General features: G+C 59.8%; 1 protein-coding gene across 7 annotated transcripts in view; it reads left to right on the top strand.

Annotated features, from left to right (window-relative positions):
- Positions 1 to 207: 207 nt before the first annotated feature.
- Positions 208 to 19451, top strand: part of ESPN (espin) — a 31727-nt gene continuing 12483 nt past the window's right edge. For 3 of the 7 annotated variants that reach the window (XM_072975502.1, XM_072975500.1, XM_072975499.1), the window contains exons 1-7: positions 1841 to 2320; positions 5347 to 5540; positions 14477 to 14663; positions 14788 to 14970; positions 15113 to 15244; positions 17731 to 17932; positions 18955 to 19226. In XM_072975502.1, coding sequence (XP_072831603.1) covers positions 2027 to 2320; positions 5347 to 5540; positions 14477 to 14663; positions 14788 to 14970; positions 15113 to 15244; positions 17731 to 17932; positions 18955 to 19226 — 1464 coding nt within the window. In that variant the 5' untranslated portion in view covers positions 1841 to 2026. Of the gene's footprint in view, positions 308 to 1242; positions 1486 to 1840; positions 2321 to 5346; positions 5541 to 14476; positions 14664 to 14787; positions 14971 to 15112; positions 15245 to 17730; positions 17933 to 18954; positions 19227 to 19451 lie in introns of those variants that run through there. The other 4 variants (XM_072975501.1, XM_072975496.1, XM_072975495.1 and 1 more) reach the window with 2 other exon arrangements.

Raw genomic sequence — 19451 nt, 5'->3', positions numbered from 1 at the left:
TCTGTTTGATGCTTTCAAAGCAGCACCGCTGCCAGCCCCTCCACATCCTCTCTTCCTCAGGAGCAGGGATGCCTCAGACTTTCATGCACAGCTCGGTCTCTCCATTCTTGTCAATGAATGTCAAGGTGATGGTGGCAAAATGCCCTTCTGGCCAGGATTTAAACCTCCATTTCATCATAATATGTTCTCAGGGACCAGATCAGTGAATTCCCGAGAGACGTTGCCATCTACCAAGTGAAACCTGCCACCTTTGTCTGCTTCTGACATTGCAGGAGCCTGGGTAAAGGCCTGCACAAGCTCTTGGGTGGTAAGAACTCTATAGAACTTCTCCGGTGATGTCAGGAAGGTTTCTCTAAGGGTTACCCTACAAGTGGGAATTTCAACACCATCGGATCTGGCCTCACAAGCCTCAGGGTACACCTGCTGCTGGGTCGGTTAGGGGAGGGCCCCTCCAGCAGGCCCCAAGAGCCAGCCCAAGTGCAGCTACACATCTCATGAGCGAGCAAGGCAAGTCTGACCCAGTGATAGTGACGACCTGGCCACTCATTCCCTTTTAAAAAGGTGCCATGGAGCACAGGATGCCATTGCACATGGTGCCATCAGGTGGTGGTCCCAGGGAATTATATCTGTGGTAGCCCCAGAGTCCCAGGCTTGGACTCCCGCTGTTCCTGGAAGCACTTCCCTCTACCACATTTCCAGCTCCATCCTGCGCCTGCCCGCTAGGTGCTGGGTAAAGCAGCCCAGGGCAGAGCCCTCACAGGGCTCCAGCAGGGAGGTGGGGGGGTGACGGGGAAAGAGAGGACACAGGGTGTTTCAAGATTGCAGGATGTGCTGACTATTCTCCCACAGCTCCACAGCCCCCATCTTCTAGCCTCTTCCTCCTGTCCAGTGGGCTGTGCCTCCCTCCAGCTCCCACGAAGGGCTTCTGGCCAAGCAGGCAGTGTGGTTTGGTGCACGTGTGTTCTCCTGGCCGGCTGCCCTCCCAGGGCCCTCCTGCACCCTCAGGGAGGGGTCCTGCCCCTGCTTTCATGGTGACTGCTCTGGGATCTCTCCATTGCCCCCCAGCCTTTGCATGGCTTCCCCGTCTCTCGATTTGGCAGCCCCAGGCTCTCAAGCTCACAGCTGATTCTCTCACCCCAGACAGCAGCTCTGGGTGCTCTCTGAGCCCAGGGTCTCTAGAACCAGAAACCAGTGTGTACCAGGCACCCGTGTCCTTTCCCCTTCTCTCTCTCTCTCCCACAGGGAGGCTCTAAGGGCAGTTCTTGGAGTCTGGAGGGACCCAGGAGGACTGAGGGTCCAGCAACCGTCCCACCAGCCAGTGCATAGACCCAGAGCCCCTCAGGGACTTGTTAGACCTGTTCCTGGTGTACCACCTTTGCCCTGGAAGTCTCCCGTGCCTGGAAACGCCTTCATCCACGCCTTTGAATAAAGCCCAGCCCACAGCACCTCCTCGGGTGGACGGCTCCCTGACTACCCACGTAGCAGGTACAACTCACTCCCTGTCTCCCCGTTTTCCTGTTCTGATCACACTTGTCACTCTCCGGAATTGTAATTATTTGCTGGCTTGTGTCCCCAAAGCCTGAAACTGACACTGAGTTGATGAATGAATTAATCGAGGGGCTCGGCTCGCCAGCGCCCGGATGGCTCTCGAATTCGAACCCAGTCTGGCCACTCTGCATGGGCTCCATTTTGACGGGAGGCAGATTAGGAGAGAAGTCCTTGGGCGCACGGCCTCTGTCGCCCGAGCCCGAGTCCGGCCCTGAGCGCGGAGGGGGCGGGGCGGAGGCGGAGAGGGGGCGGGCCCGAGGCTTAAGCCCGGCTCTGCTGGGCCCCGGGCCCCAGAGCGCAGCGGAGGCGGAGCGGGGCGGGCGAGGCAGCGCGGGGCAGAGGCCTGGCCGGCAGCCGCTCCGCCTCCCGACCCGCGGGCCCCGACGGCCGCGCCGCGGGCTCTCCCGGTGCCCGAGGACGGGCGCATGGCCACCCGGGGAAGGCGCTGAGCGCGGGTCGCCGCGCCGCGGGCGGCACCATGGCCCTGGAGCAGGCGCTGCAGGCGGCGCGGCAGGGCGAGCTGGACGTGCTGAGGTCCCTGCACGCCTCCGGCCTGCTGGGGCCCTCGCTGCGCGACCCGCTGGACGCGCTGCCGGTGCACCACGCGGCCCGCGCCGGCAAGCTGCACTGTCTGCGCTTCCTGGTGGAGGAGGCCGCCCTGCCCGCCGCTGCCCGCGCGCGCAACGGCGCCACGCCGGCGCACGACGCCGCCGCCACCGGCCACCTCGCCTGCCTGCAGTGGCTGCTCTCGCAGGGCGGCTGTGGAGCGCAGGTGAGTCCATGCCGCTCACTGGGCGTCCAGGGACTTCCTCCCCAGGAGAGTTCTGGCCTGGAGCCCCTGGTGGGGTTGGGCTCCTCCCAGCTGAGTCTGCTTTGGAGCCCCCTCCAAGGGACTTGGGGGATGGGTGGGCTCCCCGGGTGGAGAGAACCAGGGCGGATGCTCTGGCGGCTACCTAGAAGAGCACCTGTGTGATGGGAAACCAGAAGGAAGTTGGGCTCAACTGGGATAGTATTTAAGCTGGAGAGGAGGCAGGGGGACACAGTGATCCTGGGAGTCCCGGAGAGTGGGCGGGGGAACAAAGAGCCTGGGCAGCAGAATCAGAAGCCCATGTCCTCCAAGATCAGGTCTGGGAAGGGGTGGGGCACACAGTCCTACCGCCCACCTAGGCTGGGTTGCATGTGTCTCTAAGGTCAGGGGGTGAGCTCAGGGTGGAGGGCTTGGTAAACGTGAGGCCTCCCCAGGACCTGAGCTGACCCCAGGACGTCAGTGCTTCCTGGCCTCACAGCTTCTTCAGCCCAGCCTGAGCATTTTTCTGCCCCGAGACCCTACCTGGTCTCACTCAGTGGCCACCAGGCTGGTGCCAGGAGGAGGAGGCAGCTCAGGCCCTGATATGTAGCTCAGTTCTGCTGGAAATTGAGCATCCAGCAGGTCTAGGCCTGGAGATTCAGGTGTGCTTCTGATCTCCTGGAACTGCCAGTCCACTGGGTTGATGGACAGCAATCCCACAGGCTAGAAAGTAAACCAGGTGCTGCTAGGCCAGGTGGGGAGCGTCAGGAAGCTGCTTGGGCAAGGTGGTCAGGGAAGGCCCCTCTGAGGAGTGACCTCTGAAGGGAGCCTTGGCTGACGGGAAGGAACTGGCCCAGTGATGACCAGTGATTTCTGAGTACAGGGAGCAAGAATTGCAAACCAGGACACTTTGTCCTGTGTTAGGGACGGCAGGGAGGCAAGCATGTTTGGAGTGGGGTGAAGGAGGAGAAGCCAGCAGAGCCAGGTCCTAGAGGGTCTCGTAGGCTGGGGTTAGAAATTTGTGTGATATTTTGGTTGTAGGGGATAATCAATGGAGGGAGGAACCAGAACTGATTTTCCATTTAGCAAGACCACTGCGTTAACTGGATGTAGACAGAGAGGAGGCAGGGGCGCCTCTGAGCGGGCTAGCTGGGCCAGAAGGATGGCCAGGTTCCCCATCCCACCCTTTCTGGGAAATGGCCCAGCCCCTAATCCCCTGCCTGGCTCTGTTATCGGGAGTTCCTGGCATTTGGTCCATGTCCACTCTTTTGGGAGGTGGCATGCCTCCCTGATCCTGGTGTCCAGCCTTGGCCGGAAGCCTCCCCAGCCACTGGAGAGGAGATGGAGGAGCAGGTGGCCTTGTGCTCAGCTTATCAAGTCTCCGCCCTCTAGCCCTGGCAGGCTTGGGTGCTGCAGGCGGAAGTATGTGTGTAGGGGGAGGATGACCTCGATCTGGGGCCCTGCTGAGCCCAGAGAGATAAGCAGCTTTAGGGTGCTGGCCACAGCATGTGAGGCTCCCAGGGCCTCTGGGACAGGCCATAGGCCTGTGCCACCCCCACCCAGAGGCCTAGAGCTGCCAGGACCCCTGGAGTCCCAGACCCACAGTCCACGAGGCCAGTGGGAAACAAGGGCCTTTCTCAAGAGCTGGGGCTCAGGGCATATTTCACTGTGGTCCTGTCTGGGTCACCTCTGGCCAGCCTTGTCCTCTGGGCTCAGGAGGACAGATTAAACCAGTCTTCCAGTCTCCCCTGGGCTTCCCATGCACAGAGGAGTCTCAGCATCGTCCTCCACTTCCTATGGGCTGTTTACTCTGCCTCCTCTCCTTCCCTGACTCCGTTCCAGCCAGTCTGTTTGCCCCCAACCCCATAGTCTGACCATGACTTCCCAGTCGTGCCCCTGGGCTCTGTGGGCTCTGTTCCCTCTGTCCTCTCTTTTCCTTTCACTTTTCTTAGAGGAGCCTCAGAGGCTCTCCTGCTGCTGCGATTCACCTGCCTTAGGCTCAGGGTCTCTCCAGCTCCCACTGCCTCGGCTGCACCTGTTCCCATGGTGCCCTCTCTCTGGGCAGTGCTCCCCTTCACTGATCCTAGTAAACCCAGAGCACCTTTCACTGCTGCCCCACCCACTTCCTCATGCCCCTGCCGAGCTCCCTGCCCACCCCTCCAACATCCCACATGCTTGGTGCTGGCAGCTTGTTCTGTTCTAGAACCGGTGCCCACTCTCCCAAGCTCACCAACCTCTGGGTCCAGACTTCTGGGTTCTCAGTGACACTCCTCCTTGGCCTGCAAGTCACCTGGGCAGCATTTGCCAACCCCCTCCCACAACAGACACACACCTTGGTGGTCGTTCAGCACTTCTGGGCCCAAACCATCAGCCCCTGCCCTTTGGTGTCCCTGGGAAGGGGATTTTGCCCTAGTCCCTCCTAGGGGCTTCTCTAGCCCACACCTACCACCACTGGCTGATTGCCCAGCCCTGCCCACAAGTACCCAGAAGCTTCCTTCTCTACACGCAAGAACACAGCCTGTTCCCTGGGGTGGGGAGCAGGGAGTCTGCTCGGGGTGGGGCAGTTCTCTGCACTGAGGTTAGATTGTTGGATGTACACCAACCTGGAGGCCTCCTCCCCTGGGGAGGGGGAGAGGGAGGAGGCAGGGTTCGATGCAGGGGGTGCCCCCCACAACCCTGATAGCAGCCCCAACAGGCCACCCTTCCTGGCCCAGCAACTCCTTCAAGCATTCCCTGAGCACCTGGGTGGCAGGTGCTCCTGCTGGGACAATGACAAGGGTGCCATGTCCTGAAAGCTTGCTGTGTGCAGGCACCTCACCGTCGTGACCTGCAGGCCTCAGGAAGCCCAGCGTGAACGGCATGGTGCTGCCGCTGTGGACTGAGGTTCAAAGACGGCCGGTTACATGCCTGAGCACAGAGCTGCCCTGGTGGCTGGTGGGAGGCAGGAAGTGGTCTGAGCGAGGAATGGGGGCAGGACTAGGCTTTAGGACTAACGGGCTCCCCTCCCACAGGACAAAGACAATTCTGGTGCCACAGTCCTGCATCTGGCTGCCCGCTTTGGCCACCCTGAGGTGGTGAACTGGCTGCTGTGTCACGGCGGTGGGGACCCCACCGTGGCCACAGACACAGGCGCCCTACCTGTTCACTACGCCGCCGCCAAAGGAGACTTCCCCTCCCTGAGGCTTCTCATCGGGCACCACCCTGAGTAAGGACATTCCTCTTCAGGGGGGCTCTGGGTGGGGTGGGCTGTGACTCTGGGGGCTGCCTGAAGTCAGCCATGCCCCTCCAGCATTCCAGGGGGAGGACTGCTTCTGGACCATCTCTGTGGCCAGGGGCCTGTCCAGGGACAGCTCCTACTCAAGCTGAAATTTCTCACCTCCTGGCCGGCTGCCTACAGCCACTGGCCCCAGAGCCCTGCAAGCAGGTGCTGCCCCAGCAGGCAGGTGCACCTATGAGGGCTGGGCACGCAGGCCGAGATCACTGCCTCCCCTCCAGGATGCTCACTGGCCTGCAGCCGGCTGCTCTCCCTAGCTCTGGCCTGTGCTAATTTGCACGACTGTTCTAAATGGGGAGTAGGGGTGAAGAGAGGGGAGCATCTCCTAGACCCCTAGTCCAGAAGGAGGAGGAGTCAGTTATGAAGCAGTGAAGGGAGAGGGCTGCCCCCCGGACCTCCTCCCCACCTCCCGACCCCACAGCCCCTGGCCTGTCAGAGAGCGATTTGTCATTTCTGAGGCCGCATTCCCACTACCAAGGGGGACAGGACTCCCAAACCTCCGGGGGGGCCCTCGGCGAGGGCCTGGTCTGAGAAAGCAGCTGAGCAGTAGGCTGAGCGCTCCCCAAGGTGGGGTGGGGTGTGCAGAAGAAGGGGGTTCAATGCAGAGCATGGGAGTCATGGGGAGTCCTGTGGGGGGGGAGCCAGGTTTTGGGTGCGCCTGCAGGGAGGCAGGGGTCCTGAGGGAAACCCACTCAGACCCTTTCTGAGGGAGTGGGACACTGGTGGCCGTGGGGACCTGACAGGCAGGGGCTCTGATGGGCGACCTTTGTCAGTCCAAGTGGGTACCTGGGACAGAAGTGGCAACAGGAGGCCCAGCTCAGGGAGGAGAGCAGTCACAGGGTGCCTTCAGCACTGGCTCCACTCCTGAGGATGCCAGGCTGGCCCTGAGGCCTGGAGGCAGGGTGGCTGCAGCCGGCTGCCTCAGGTGCAGGCGCACTAAAGCCCCCAGGCTGGGAGGCAATCATCCCCTCAGCCCAGGACAGGCAGGTTGAGCCTGGCTTTTCTTGCTAAACAAGGGGTTCCCTAGTTTGGTCAGTGGGAGACCAGCAGGTTGACCTCAAGGGTCAGGGGTCTCCTCGCGGCTGTCCCTGCATGGGTCACTGGGCACTGCTTTGGTACAAACGCTCTGCTTCTGAACAAGCTAGGGTCCAGGTCACATCACAGTTAGTGGGGTTTTGAATAGGAGGGCCCCAGAGACCCTTGAATGCAGGCTCCCAGCCTGGCCGTACCCCTGGGTGCCTAATCCCAGACACCCTGCCTTGGGGCTGGGGAGCTGCACCCACCCCCACCCCTACCTCAGTGGTTCTGGTGCTCAGCAAGACACCACCTCCTCATGTAGCACGGAGGGCACTGAGGTCCTAAGAGGGGAGCGGCAACCACCAGCCTCCCCCATCGCACATCATGGGCCCCAGACAATCAGACTGATGGCAATGCCAGCTTAGCTCCAGTGGTGTGAGCTGAAGGGGCTCTGAGCCTGCCCCGGAAGTGCCGATGAGGGGTGGGGGTGCAGCCCCAGGCTGGCCCCTGCGCCCCTCCTCACCAGGAAGTCTGGGGCCTGAAACATGCTGGAGCTCCAGCCTTAGGAAGACTCCAGCCTTAGGGACCCCGCCCCCTCCAGGGCCATGCTGCAGTCCTGGCCGCTGTTGGGCCCTGGTGCCGACTCTGTGGCCAGATGGCCTGGGCTGATGAGCCACCAGCTCACAGAGGCCACCATGAATCTCAGGGAGGCGGACAGAGGGCTCTGGCTCCATTCCCACCCAGACGTGTGACCTGGCAGATAAGGAGGCACTTTTGTGTGGTTGCCAGGCTGGGCTTAGGCAAGAGGGGTGACTGGGAATTGAGGTGGGGCCTGCTGGCTGGGGGTTGGGGGGCCAGCACCCAACCTCAGAGGTAGAGACTCCTGCTCCCCAAGGCTGGGGACCCCAGGGCTGGGAGCTGGGGAGGGGCTGAGGCTCAGGCTGCCCCAGGCCACAGGGAACCATGAGGGACCCAGGCAGCCTGGCTCCAGAGTTGTGGCTCCACTGTCATGAGCCTCCCTGGCCTGCTGTGAAACGCTGTGAATTATTTACGAGGGCTCAGCTCTCCCTGGCGGCAGGTGAGGGAGGAAGAGCTCCTACCACTGGGAAACGTGATCCTGCTCAGGGAGCCTGTGGGCACCCTGAACCATGGCAGTGACTAACTGCAGAGGAACAGGAGGGCCATTGATGCTGGGCTGCCCCTCAGGGTGTTACAAAGGACTAGAAAAAAGATTCCAAGTTTAAAATATGCATGTAATCTTATTTCTGCTTTTATGTTTAAGAAAATAATAATTTTTAAAATGAATAAAGAACAGTCATTTCCTCAAACTTAAAAAAAAAAAAAGGACTGGAGACTGCAGGTACAGCCTGCACCCACCCACCCCTCCTCCTGTCTATCCCAGCCCACTGGGCAAATCCTCCCAGAGGCAGAGGAATTGCCAGAGTGACCTCAGGGGCTGCTGCCCCACGGGAACCCTCCCTCTGAGCCCCCTGGGGAAGGAGAGGAGAGGAGAGGCAGGGGCTGGCAGGAGCTGGGCTGGGGCTATTTTAGGCCCTGGGTCTAAGGGAGATAGAGTGGGAGAGTCAGCCTTCCTGGCCAGGAGCACTGGTGGCTGGTGGAGGGGAACCAGGCATCCACATCCCCATTTGGGGCTAAGACAGGACCAGGAGCAGGTGACCCTGAGTTCCTGACCACCCTGGGGCCCAGGAACCATCTCACGCTTGCTCCGCCTCCACCACATGTTTACCGGGGGCCTGAGTAGCCAGAGGGGCGCCCTGGGCTCAGCGGGCACCCTTAGGTCTGAGTATTGGGGCTGTAGGCCTTCACTTCCCCTGGGGCCCCTCCATGGTCTACCAGTCACAAAGAGCTAGAAAACCAGTCTGCCCAAAAAACTGTATCCACCCCAGCTCCCTGCAGGTGCCTTCTTTGCCTGGGGCCTCCCCTGCCCCAGGACAAAGATTGGAGAGTGTGCTGGCCAGGAGTCCCACCCGCTGAGTGCCAACTAGGGGCCTGACACCTAGCAGTAGTCTGAGCCTCATTCTAGACAGTAGCTCTATAATCAGCCCATTTTACAGATGGACTCAACTAACTAATGTCTACTGAGCATCTACTCTGGGCCAGACAATAGTGGCCGAGTGCTGGGGATATATCAGCGAACCAAACAAATGTCCCAGCCTCATGGTGCTGCAGATACAGAAACGGTGTCTCCGAGAAGCTAACTGACCAGCTGGGGTCCCACTGGCTCCCTCCGTGGCCTTGGCCAAACTGCACTCCCTCTCCGGGTCTGCCTCCCTGTCCTGGTGCAGGCACTAATCTCTTGGGGCCTTTCATGTTCACCTGGGACTCTCCTGTTCCCTTCCTCAGTGTAAAGCTTCACGGAACCTGGGCCCCTGCAGCCCCGTCCAGCTGGAAGGGTTCGGCAGCCCCTGCCTCGAGCAGGAAACCTCAGCTATCGCTCAGCTCCCCCTGAGAAGGCTGAGGGCTCTGCCTGGGGCTGGGGCTGCCCCTTCCCTGCTGTCCTGCCCGCAGCTCACTGCACAGGACCTCAGACAGAGCTCCCTCGGGGCCTCCCAGGGCCCGTCTGGCAAATGGACCAGTTGAGGCCACGTGTGAGGAGGCATTGCAGAGCTCCTGGCTTGGCTGCCCGTCTCACTCCCAGGTTTATTCCCTCAACAACTAGTATCCAAATGTACCCCAAGTGCCCTGCGCCCTCAGTGCTAGGGATGTAGCAAGTCCTCACAGCTTCACAGACACGGGGAAGCCCCAGGGGCAGAGAAGGAGACAGATGGAGAACGTGCGCCACAGGCAGAGACATTCCCACTTGCTCGCCGTCCGGCAGCCCCAGGGGAGCCCAGCTTGAGAGGGCAGGGCTCCGTTGTTTTCCCTGCTCTGCCCCCTCCTGACGTGTGGCAGCCCTGTGACACGTGTCCCTGGACTGAATGAGGCAAGTGCCAAGACATTTCAAAGGAGGTGCCGTGAAGTGAAAAGGGGTAGTTTGTAGGAAGTGACTGGGGGAGTCCTTTAAATGGAGGGTGTCAAGGAAGGCCTCCCCGAGGAGGTAAGAACTGAATGGGCAGAGGCCCCGCGGCGCCCAGCCCTGGCGTGGGGGCGTGGCGGCCGGAACTGGCCAGGGCAGAGGCCTGCGGCGGGGTCTGGGTCGGCTTCATCGAGGGCCAGGAGGGCCTGGAAGGCGGATAAGGGAAGGCTTTTGGAAATATTCCAGGCTTGCTGATGGATGGTGTGTAAAGCTGACTGTTCTAGAATATTCCTCAAGCCCGGGCTGTGTTTCTTCCCCTGGGCCAGGCCTCAACGGAGGTCATTACAAATAAGCCAGGAGGCGCGATCAGAGGACAATAGCCATAGCACTGCCGAAGGCTCCGAGACTTTCTATTCCGAGTGGCCTCAGCCCACCACCGGCTCTAATCCTTGCAGAGCTCAGCCCCTCCAGGACCTCCACTGGGGCAGACGTTACTGGCAGTGGGGAGGGACGCTGGAAATGCCATTCTCTGACCCGAGTCTCCTTCCGTGGGCAGATCACCCCTTGTTCCTTGTGGCAGCGGTAACAGTCAGCTGGCACCAGCCTTGCACAGAGATTTCCAGCAAACCTTACAAGCGCTCCATGTTTCTTTGGTGTCATCCAGGGTGACTCCTTTAACAGTTACAGTTCGTCCGTGTCGTCTTTTTTCCCAAGAGGAAGAAAAGTGTCATGATTTATGTGATCGTTGCTGGGGAGCTTCAGACCTATAAAGAGGGCAAGGGTTCCCAAAGACTCCTAGAGCTTGGACTCAAGGGAGGGTGGCCTGGTGTCCTTTACTGAAGTGTGGACAGGAAGTGGGTGGCGACTGAGGGACAGTGTCCAGAGGTCTGCTCCGGGCATGTGCAGTTCTGTGCTCAGTGCACAGATGGATGAGTGGGCTGAGGCGGGGGCCCCATGTACTCCAGGTCCCAGCAGGAGAGGCATGGAGTACAGGTGGCCTTTGACCTCTGGAAGTAGATGATCTCACCGAGGGGGAGAGTGTGTTTAGAAAAGAGGTCTTGAGGCTCCCCGACATTTAGAGGTCAGATGGGGGCCAGGGGTCCAGCAAAGGAGGCTGAGAAGGTCTGGCGGGTGCTTGTCCTGGAAGACGAGGGGAGCAGGTGTTCAAGGAGGGGAAGGGTGCCTGTTAGGGAGTGACCACCTCAGATGAGGCTGGGGAAACCCGCCTGGGTTGGTAGCGTGGAAGCAACCATGTGGAGGCCCAGGGGATGCGTGATGGGGCGGCAGCGGTACCCGGAAGCCAAGACCTGCCTTCCCTGAGAGGAAACTTGTAAGTTTCCAAAGCTACCACTTCCATCTCTCACAAGAGGCCTGGAGTGCCACAGTGCCCATTTGCCATATGTGGAAACTGAGGCTCTGGTGAGTAAAGACCACGCCAGGACCCTGCGCGGTGAGCTGCAGAGTTGGGGCGGTGGGTGAAGGCCAGGGCCAAGCACAGGGGCTGGGACTGGACCCTTCACCCATGGCAACTCTATGGCTCGAACTTGATGCGCTGGAGCCCCCGCCCCTCTCCCCCAGGCAGTGACTCTCCACAGGGAAGTGCTGCCTGGCCTGACCTGTGCTTGGCGGGGCCTGGACACCCCAGGCCAGCAGTGCCCCCACCAGAGGCACAGGGAGGAGGGATCCTAAAATACAACAAGGCGCCAGTCCTCACCAAGCACGTCTCATGGCTGATTATAGTCCCGACTCTGTGGGCGGCTTTGTGGACACAGAGAGGCAGAACACAGCTGGGGGTGGGAACCCCAGTTCCTTCTTGCACCAGGTTCCCCTCTGCCTCTCTGTTATCCAGTGATCCTAGCCCCCGTGCCTCGGTTTCCTCATCTGTAAAAGGGGAACGCTGCTGACCCCACCCTGGAGCGCATGAGGAGGGCTAGATGAAGAAAGTGTGTCTTGGGCTTGGCATGGAGCAACTGTTGAACAGATGGTGCCCCCTCTTGCTATTACGTCACCACTCTCGTTACTCTATAAACTCATTTCTCAGGGGAGGTTAGAGCCCAGCGGCAGGTCATTTGCTTCATGTGAACAAGGTCCTGGGTTCAATCCGCAGTATCTCCATTAGATAAATACATAAATAAAGAAATCTAATTACCTCCCCTCCCTTGCAAAAGTGATTAAATAAACCTAACTAGCTCACCAAGTTCCCCCCAAAATTCATTTCTGTCTCCACCTAGATTCATGGATCTATTTTGTCCCTTACGTTCACTCATATTTTTTCAGTTTTCCCCTGTGAGCAAGAGGGTGCTCATTCTTCTTGCCTCCAGCGTTGAAGAGGGGAACATAGTGGGGACGCCCTCTCCCAGCCCGGCTCATCAGCGTATATGCCCCGTGTTCTGGGCTCTCCCAGGCTTGTGGTGTGGCCCCAGAATGGGGGCCATGAATGCAGAGTCTGACGCACTAGTAAGCCGGGTGATTAAGCTCGAACACTGAGCATTTACTCCATACGTGGGACTCCAGCTGGGAGGGCCAGCCAGTGGCCTGGCCGGAGGCTGTGGGCACGACTGCCCCCTCCTGCTCGGGTCCTGCTCTGTGCCAGCTTCTCAGACCTTCTGAGACCTTCTCAGGCTGGCTGGACACCCCTGGGTCATGAGTACCTGCCAAGCAGGATGTGCTGGGAGAAAGGGCTCCGGGCTGATTTGGTGCCCTGAGCTGTGTACATTGCCTCTGGCTTCCTCCTGAGTGGTGGCCCCTTCCAGTCTCCAATCCCCAGGACCCCAGCACTTGCTGTGCTTTGGTTACAGGGTGAATAATTCAGGCCACTGAGTGTCAGTCATGAAATATTAAACAGGCTGTTACTGACGCACCGGCATGTGAACGGTGAGGGGCGTGCAACGCAGGCACTGGGGCGTGGAGGCTGATGGCCAAGAGCCAGTATGCTCCCGAAGTGAGGCGTGTGGGTAGGTCTCTATCTGCTGCCGTGTACTGTGTCAGCAACACTGGCTTGTGACACTACTCTGCCCCAACACGGGTGGGGTAGCGGAGGACAGCCAGGCATGGTCCCAGGCTCGGTGTCAGCCCCAGCAAATGGCAGCTCTGTGTCTGAGGAGGGGGGTTCCTATGTCAGGAGGAAGGATAGAGCAGGGACTGGGTGCCTGGTGGGGGCTGTAAGCAGCCTGGGGTCAGGGCAGTGGACAGGGACCAGGGTTTTAGGGACAGGGAAAAGTCAGCTGGGAGGTTCTGAGGGGTGTCTGAGAGGGAGGGGCCAAGTCATGGCTGGGTGACAAGAGGATGGGTGAGTGGGTAGATGGAGGAGGAGTGGGTGGCCTGGTGCCCACATTAATGGACACATGGTAGGCAATTGGATGGGGGAGGGAGGGCATGGATGGTGGGGGTGGAGCCTGAAACTGGTGGCAAATAGATGGGAAGGCAGATGGGTGTGAGGATATGAAGTCGTATGACGGATTGCACTTCCTGGGGCACAGAGCTCTGGTCCAGCCAGGAGAGGTGTAGCTCCTACTCCCCACCCCTTTCTTACCCACTACGTCCTAGACCGGCTGGGAGAGCCATGGACTGCTCCTGGGTCTAGGCCTAGATTGTGGCTCCACCTAGTGCCTGTAACTGGTAACTGCACCCTGGAGTCCACATCCTTTATGAAGTCGGAAAACCTGAGACTCAGCCAGGGGCCAGGCCATCTTCCCTATTCCCCAGCAGCTCTCTACCTCATGGGGTTGGTTCCCCAGTTAGGACCCTTCTGTGGGAGCTGGGGAGCAGGGATAAGTGGCAGTGGCAGCTGCAAGCTAGGCTCCAGGGAAGCCTGACAGGGAGTGAAGACATGGAACAGCCCCTCCCCCATTCCATCTTCACTCCTTTTGTTCCTGCTTTGCACCTGGCCTCGCATCACACAGACAGATGTGCACTCAAGTGCCTCTTATCACCTGTGTGGCCTCAACTGCCCCTCTGCAAAACAGAAATGACAATAGGACCGAAGCAGGGGCCTTCAGTGAGAATTTGCCTGCTAGCATCATAGCACATGGGGAGTGGATGTCAGCCACTTGTAGGGTTGCCAGATCGACAACAACAACAACCAGGATATTGAATCTAATTTTAGATAAACAACAAATAATGGTTTGGTATATAGGTATGTCCCATGCCATATTTGGGACATACTTATACTAGAAACTTATTTGTTGTTTAGCTGAAATTCAGATTTAACTGGGCATCCTGTGTTTTATCTGGCAACCCTACCACTCTGCCCTCTGGGAATTCAGTCTTCTGGAGGAGGCAGAGGCCAAAATAAGTTATGATCAACCAGGCGTGACAGGTGGCCCGTGGACTGAGCCCAGGACAGTATGGGGCACAGAGGCAAGAAAGGCCTGTTCTGCTAGGGAAATCAAGGCAGGCCTCATGGAGGAGGGATCTGTACTGAGCCTTAAAGAAAGATGGGAAGAGTATTCCAGATGGAGGGGGGACATGATCAAAGGCATAGTGGTCAAAGAACAGGTGTGAGGACTCACAGTGACAGTGGGTCAGAGTGGCTGATAATGTAGGGAAAGGCCAGGTCATCACATCCTTGCAGACCTTGGTAAAAAGCTGGGCTATTTTCTGAGGGCAGAGACTAGCTCAGTCAGATGTGCGTTGCAGAAAGGAGGCTGCTGAGGGGAGATGGGGAGCAAGACAGAGTCCTCCCCAGCCCCTGCAGGGAGGCTGGAGCAGGACTGAATCCAGAGGGAGTTGGGCAGCAGGGCCCAGTGACTAGGCCGTCTCCAAACCACTCTCCCAGCCCTCCAGAGCTCCCCGGAAGCGGGTGAGGGGCGAAGAAGTCTTTGGAGTGGGGACAGGCGCTGAGAGCCCACGGTGGGTGCCGTGTCTTTCGCAGGGGAGTGAATGCCCAAACCAAGAACGGTGCCACGCCCCTGTACCTGGCGTGCCAGGAGGGCCACCTGGAGGTGACGCAGTACCTGGTGAAGGAGTGCGGCGCAGACCCGCACCTGAGCGCCCACGACGGCATGACCCCGCTGCACGCTGCTGCGCAGATGGGCCACAGCCCGGTAATCGTGTGGCTGGTGAGCTCGGGGACAGGTCGGGGCGGGGCCCGGAAGGAGCGGGGCCGGTGCGGGACGGGGGTGGGGCCAGGAGGGGCCTGGCGCCCAGCCCCCGCCCCTCTTTGCCCCGCCCCCTCCCGCCCAGGTGAGCTGCACCGACGTGAGCCTGTCGGAGCAGGACAAGGACGGCGCCACGGCCATGCATTTCGCGGCGAGCCGCGGCCACGCCAAAGTGCTCAGCTGGCTCCTGCTGCACGGCGGCGAGATCTCGGCCGACTTGTGGGGCGGGACCCCGCTGCATGACGCCGCCGAGAACGGGGAGCTGGAGGTGAGGGCGGGCCGGGGCGTGGCCGGGTGAGCGCGGGAGGGGCGGGCGCCCTCTGCTGGCGATGAGCTCTCAGCCCAGCGCGGCTCTGGCCCCGGGTCCCGGCTTGCTGCCCAGGGTCCTCACTGCGTGCCCCTCCCTACAGTGCTGCCAGATCCTGGTAGTTAACGGCGCGGAGCTGGACGTCCGCGACCGCGACGGGTACACGGCCGCCGACCTCTCGGACTACAACGGCCACAGCCACTGCACCCGCTACCTGCGCACCGTGGAGAACATGGTACCCACTGGGCGCTGCGTTATTTCACCCCCACCCTACCCCTACCTCCCCCTAGATGTGGGTTTTGTTGCCCCTTTTATCACGGAGAAAGCTGAGGTTCAGGGAAGTGAAGCCCTTTGCCGAGGTCACACAACCTTGTCCACGACCCCAAGATGACCCAGTGACCACTGACCACTGGGGAATGACGGGGTGGAGGCAAAAATGTCGAGGGAAGGAAGACCAGCTTCGCCCTGATGAGAGCCAAATCTCGGAGATACAATGACACTTCCATACCATAGGAAACAATAAAGTGCACTCACCTGCCCACAGGTATTAGCTGATTTAAGTAGGTAGTGCTTGCCTCCCTATTTCACAGGTGAGTAAACTGAGTCTTAGGAAGACCCCAGGATCACAATTATCAAGGGCTGGAGCTCAGGTGGCCTGGACCTACCTCTCCACCACTACACCTTATGTTTACTTACTGCTTGGCTACTTCATACTTGGAAACACATGTTACACTTTTAAAATTACTTTATTATGGTTACACAGCCGAGAAGTAACCCAGTGGGACTTGAGCTCAGGTGTGGATGGCTCCCAGTCCGGGGCTTTGCTGCATCTGGTGTAATGCCTGCTTTGGCACAGGAGGGAGGAAAAAGGGCTGGCTTCACAGGCATCTTCAGCCTGGCCATGAGAGGGGCTGCAAAACGAGGCTGGAGGAGAGAAGGCGGATAGCCCCCTGCCCAGAGCACTGTCTGCCCTACCTTCGAGCACACGGGGGCACCCTGGTTCTGGGAACTCCAGAGCACAGAAAGGCCCGGGGGTCAAAGACTGCAGCTGGTCCCAAGGAAGAGTTTCCTCCCAGAAAGGGCCGCCCAGAGAGAGCAGTGACCCAGCAGATAGTGAGTGCCCTGTCGCTAGGGTATACAAGCAGGAGTGGACACTGCAGGGCATTTCTCACCAGGGTTGGGTTCCTTTCCACTGAGAGAATCTGTGATTCTGTTGGAGGGGGTTGGCACCAGCCCTCCACCACCTCCTGACGGAGGCTTCAGCTGCAGACAAGAACAACGAATTCGGACCCCAGGAGGTACCCTGCTGAGTGCTTTATGGTGTAATCTCAGTTAATCTTCACAGTACATTAATACTAATAGTTGACATGGATGGCATTTAATGGCCACCATGCCCAGCACTTCACTAATTTTTAAAATCCTACAACCTAATAGGGCCGGCAGTCCTGTTATCCCCATTTACTACCTGAGTTTCTGTGTGTACCTACAGACTTAGAAAGGATACGTGACTTGCCCAAGGTCATGTAGCTCACAAGTGGGGGAGGTGAAATTTGAAGCCATCATCACAGGCTACAAAGCCTGTGCCCCTAACCTCTGTTATCCCTGGGCCAGGGCCAGGCACCCCTGTGCCCACTGCTGCCAGCAGTGGAAAAGAGCATTTTCAGGTTGTCCCCCGAAAGCCCAGCTCTGTCCCCCGAAAGCTTGGCTCATGGGTTGGGCAGCAGGGCCTGGCCCCCTGAACTGGGCGGGGTGTGGAGGCCCTGATCCCCTCCCCAGGCGGGCCCAGCTGTGGCAGTGACAGATCCACGCCATGGAGGACACTGGCCCAGAAAAGGCAAACACTCCCGCAGAGCCCATAATTACGGGGCCAATGAGCGTGGCCGCTGAGCGTTACCTGGTGCCAGGCCTGCCTCCCACTCCCGGGGGGCCTGTGACACTTCTCAGGCAGGGCGGGGGCGCGGGGCAGGGAGGAGCGGGCCTGGGCAGGAGGCAGCGAGCAGCGGTCTTGCCGGCAGCAGGCCCAGCATGGGCAACGTAAGCAGGGCCCCCCCGCCGCCTGTGCCCATGCGGGAGGGTCAGGCCTGGGGGCAGGGGCAGAGACAGTGGGGGGGGGGTCACAGGCTTGGCAGCCTGAGCTCAGGCTGGCCCCCCCCCTTAGCTGGGCCACCCCGGGCCCCACCCTCTCCCCAAAGGCCCCATCAGGAGACGGGCCGGGCTGATGTTAGGATTTGCTCCAGTCCAGCAAGGAGAGACGGGGGTTGCAGGCCAGGTAATGGGGGATCCGTCTTTCCTGCAAGTTTCAAGGGACTGGCACCCCTCCCCTGTGCCCAGCTGCTGCCCCCGAGCCCCCTTTGCCACAGATACCCTGGAACCCGGGTCCTCTGCCTGTGGATGAGAAAGGAGAAGGCGGGTGCCGTGGCTGTCCTCCTTTGGGGTCCAGCCCAGCGCCCTCTCTTCTGTCAGCCTCCCAGCCCCCTCCAGAAGGCCTGGGCCAGGGCTGGGAATTTCCCAGGAACCCGTGGTCCTGCTGTTTGGGGGCTGGGCTTGAATCTTAGCCTAAGAAGAATCCAAGAGACCCTCTGATGATGGGGAAGGGAGCCCAGAAAGGGAGGTGACTTGATCAAGGTCACACAGCCAGGGCATGCCTGAGTAGGACCCTGGCCCAGAACCTGTGCTGGACTTCGGAGCGGGGTTGCCCTCATGGCCTCCTGTCCCACTCAGAGCGTGGAGCACCGTGTGCTGTCCCGGGATCCATCCGCTGACCTGGAGACCAAGCAGCCTGACTCAGGCATGTCCTCGCCCAATACCACCATGTCAGTCCAACCGCCGAACTTTGACCTCAGCTCGCCCACCAGCACCCTCTCCAACTATGACTCCTGCTCCTCCAGCCACTCCAGCATCAAGGGCCGGCGCCCTCAACGTGGTGAGTGGGCCTGGGAAGAAGGAGGAGGGAGGGCAGCCTAGAGCCAGACCAGTGGGCCCTGCAGGCCATCCCTGGGCCTGCTTGCCCACAGCTGACACTGGAGGCTGCCACATGTCACCAGGAGGGGACACTGGTTCTGGCGAGGACAGGTAACACTCATGCTTGTGTGTGTCCATCACAAACATACCTGAACATCCACACGTACTCTCCCACCAACAAAAGCCACACACACCCCTCACACAATTCAGCATCATTACTCACACATGCACGGAATGCTCCCCAGACCTTACACACATGTACCCACACTCAAGAATGCACACTTATGTGTACACACAATATACAGAGATGAATGCACAACCACACATACAGAGCCACGCAGATAAACACGCACACCTACACCACACACAGGCACACAGCCATCCATTTCCATACTGCAGACGTGCACCTGCGCACACACACAACACCCTCACACACCCTAGGTCCACAGACCAAGGCAAACACAGTCATAAATACAAAGAAGCATATGTACACATTCACAAACATACACAGATGCACAAACAGGCAGAAGCCAGGCACTCCAATACACACATGCTGACCGCGCCCTGAGCATACGTGTCCGTCCACCCGCGATGCCTGCTTCATGCCGCCAGGTGGTGGCCTGCGGAGCTGGTGGGGCACCCTGCAAAGATGGGGTGTGGCCGTCCAGACTCCTGCCACCTGCTCTAACAGATCTGCCCTGAGGAGCCACCTCTCAGCAGGCCCGTCCTGGAGCCTATGGCCCCCTGCTAGCTCTCCTCAAACTCAAGCGCAGGTCTTTCCCAACAGGTGCAGGGCTCAGGGGGGTGGGGCAGGGCTCAGGGTAAGGGTGGGCCCAGCACTGGGGGGCTGACAGTGCAGCCGTGCCAAGCTGCACCCTGAGTCTGCCTCCCCGCGGTGCAGGTCGTTTCCAGGAAGGAGAAGGGCTCAGTCCTAGGGGCAGCCTCTCTGCAAACTCCCAACCCCAACCTTCCTTTTCTCCCCAGGGCTTCCCAGCGCAAGAGCTGCAGAGATACAGAGCTACGTGGACATGCTGAGCACAGAGCCGGGCCTGCCCCAGGGCAAGATGGAGGGACCCAAAGCACTTCCACCGGCACCCAGCTTCCCTCCGCCTCCCCCACCCCCAGGCACCCAACTGCCCCCACCCCCGCCGGGCTACCCTGCTCCCAAGCCCCCTGTGGGGCTACCCGCAGCTGACATCTACATGCAGACTAAGAACAAACTCCGCCACGTGGAGACCGAAGCCTTCAAGAAGGAGGTAGTGAACCTTCAGCAACCTCCCTGCCTCCCAGCTCAGGAGTGGGCTGGTAGGGGCAGCAGAGGCCAAAGGCTGGCCTGGCTTCTAGGTACGGGGCGGGGGTCCCCAGGCCAATGGCCTGTTCAGGAGTCGAAACTTCTGGTCAGCCCCATGGGGGCTCAGGGCTGAGCACTGGGGACAAGGAGATGAGGAAGACAAAGCCACCCCTCTTTGGGGAGTTGCAGG

This window comes from Vicugna pacos, chromosome 13 (assembly GCF_048564905.1).
Source record: "Vicugna pacos chromosome 13, VicPac4, whole genome shotgun sequence".
Lineage (NCBI taxonomy): Eukaryota > Metazoa > Chordata > Mammalia > Artiodactyla > Camelidae > Vicugna > Vicugna pacos.
Note: the sequence above shows the minus strand (reverse complement) of the source record. Positions and strands in the feature narration are given on the sequence as shown.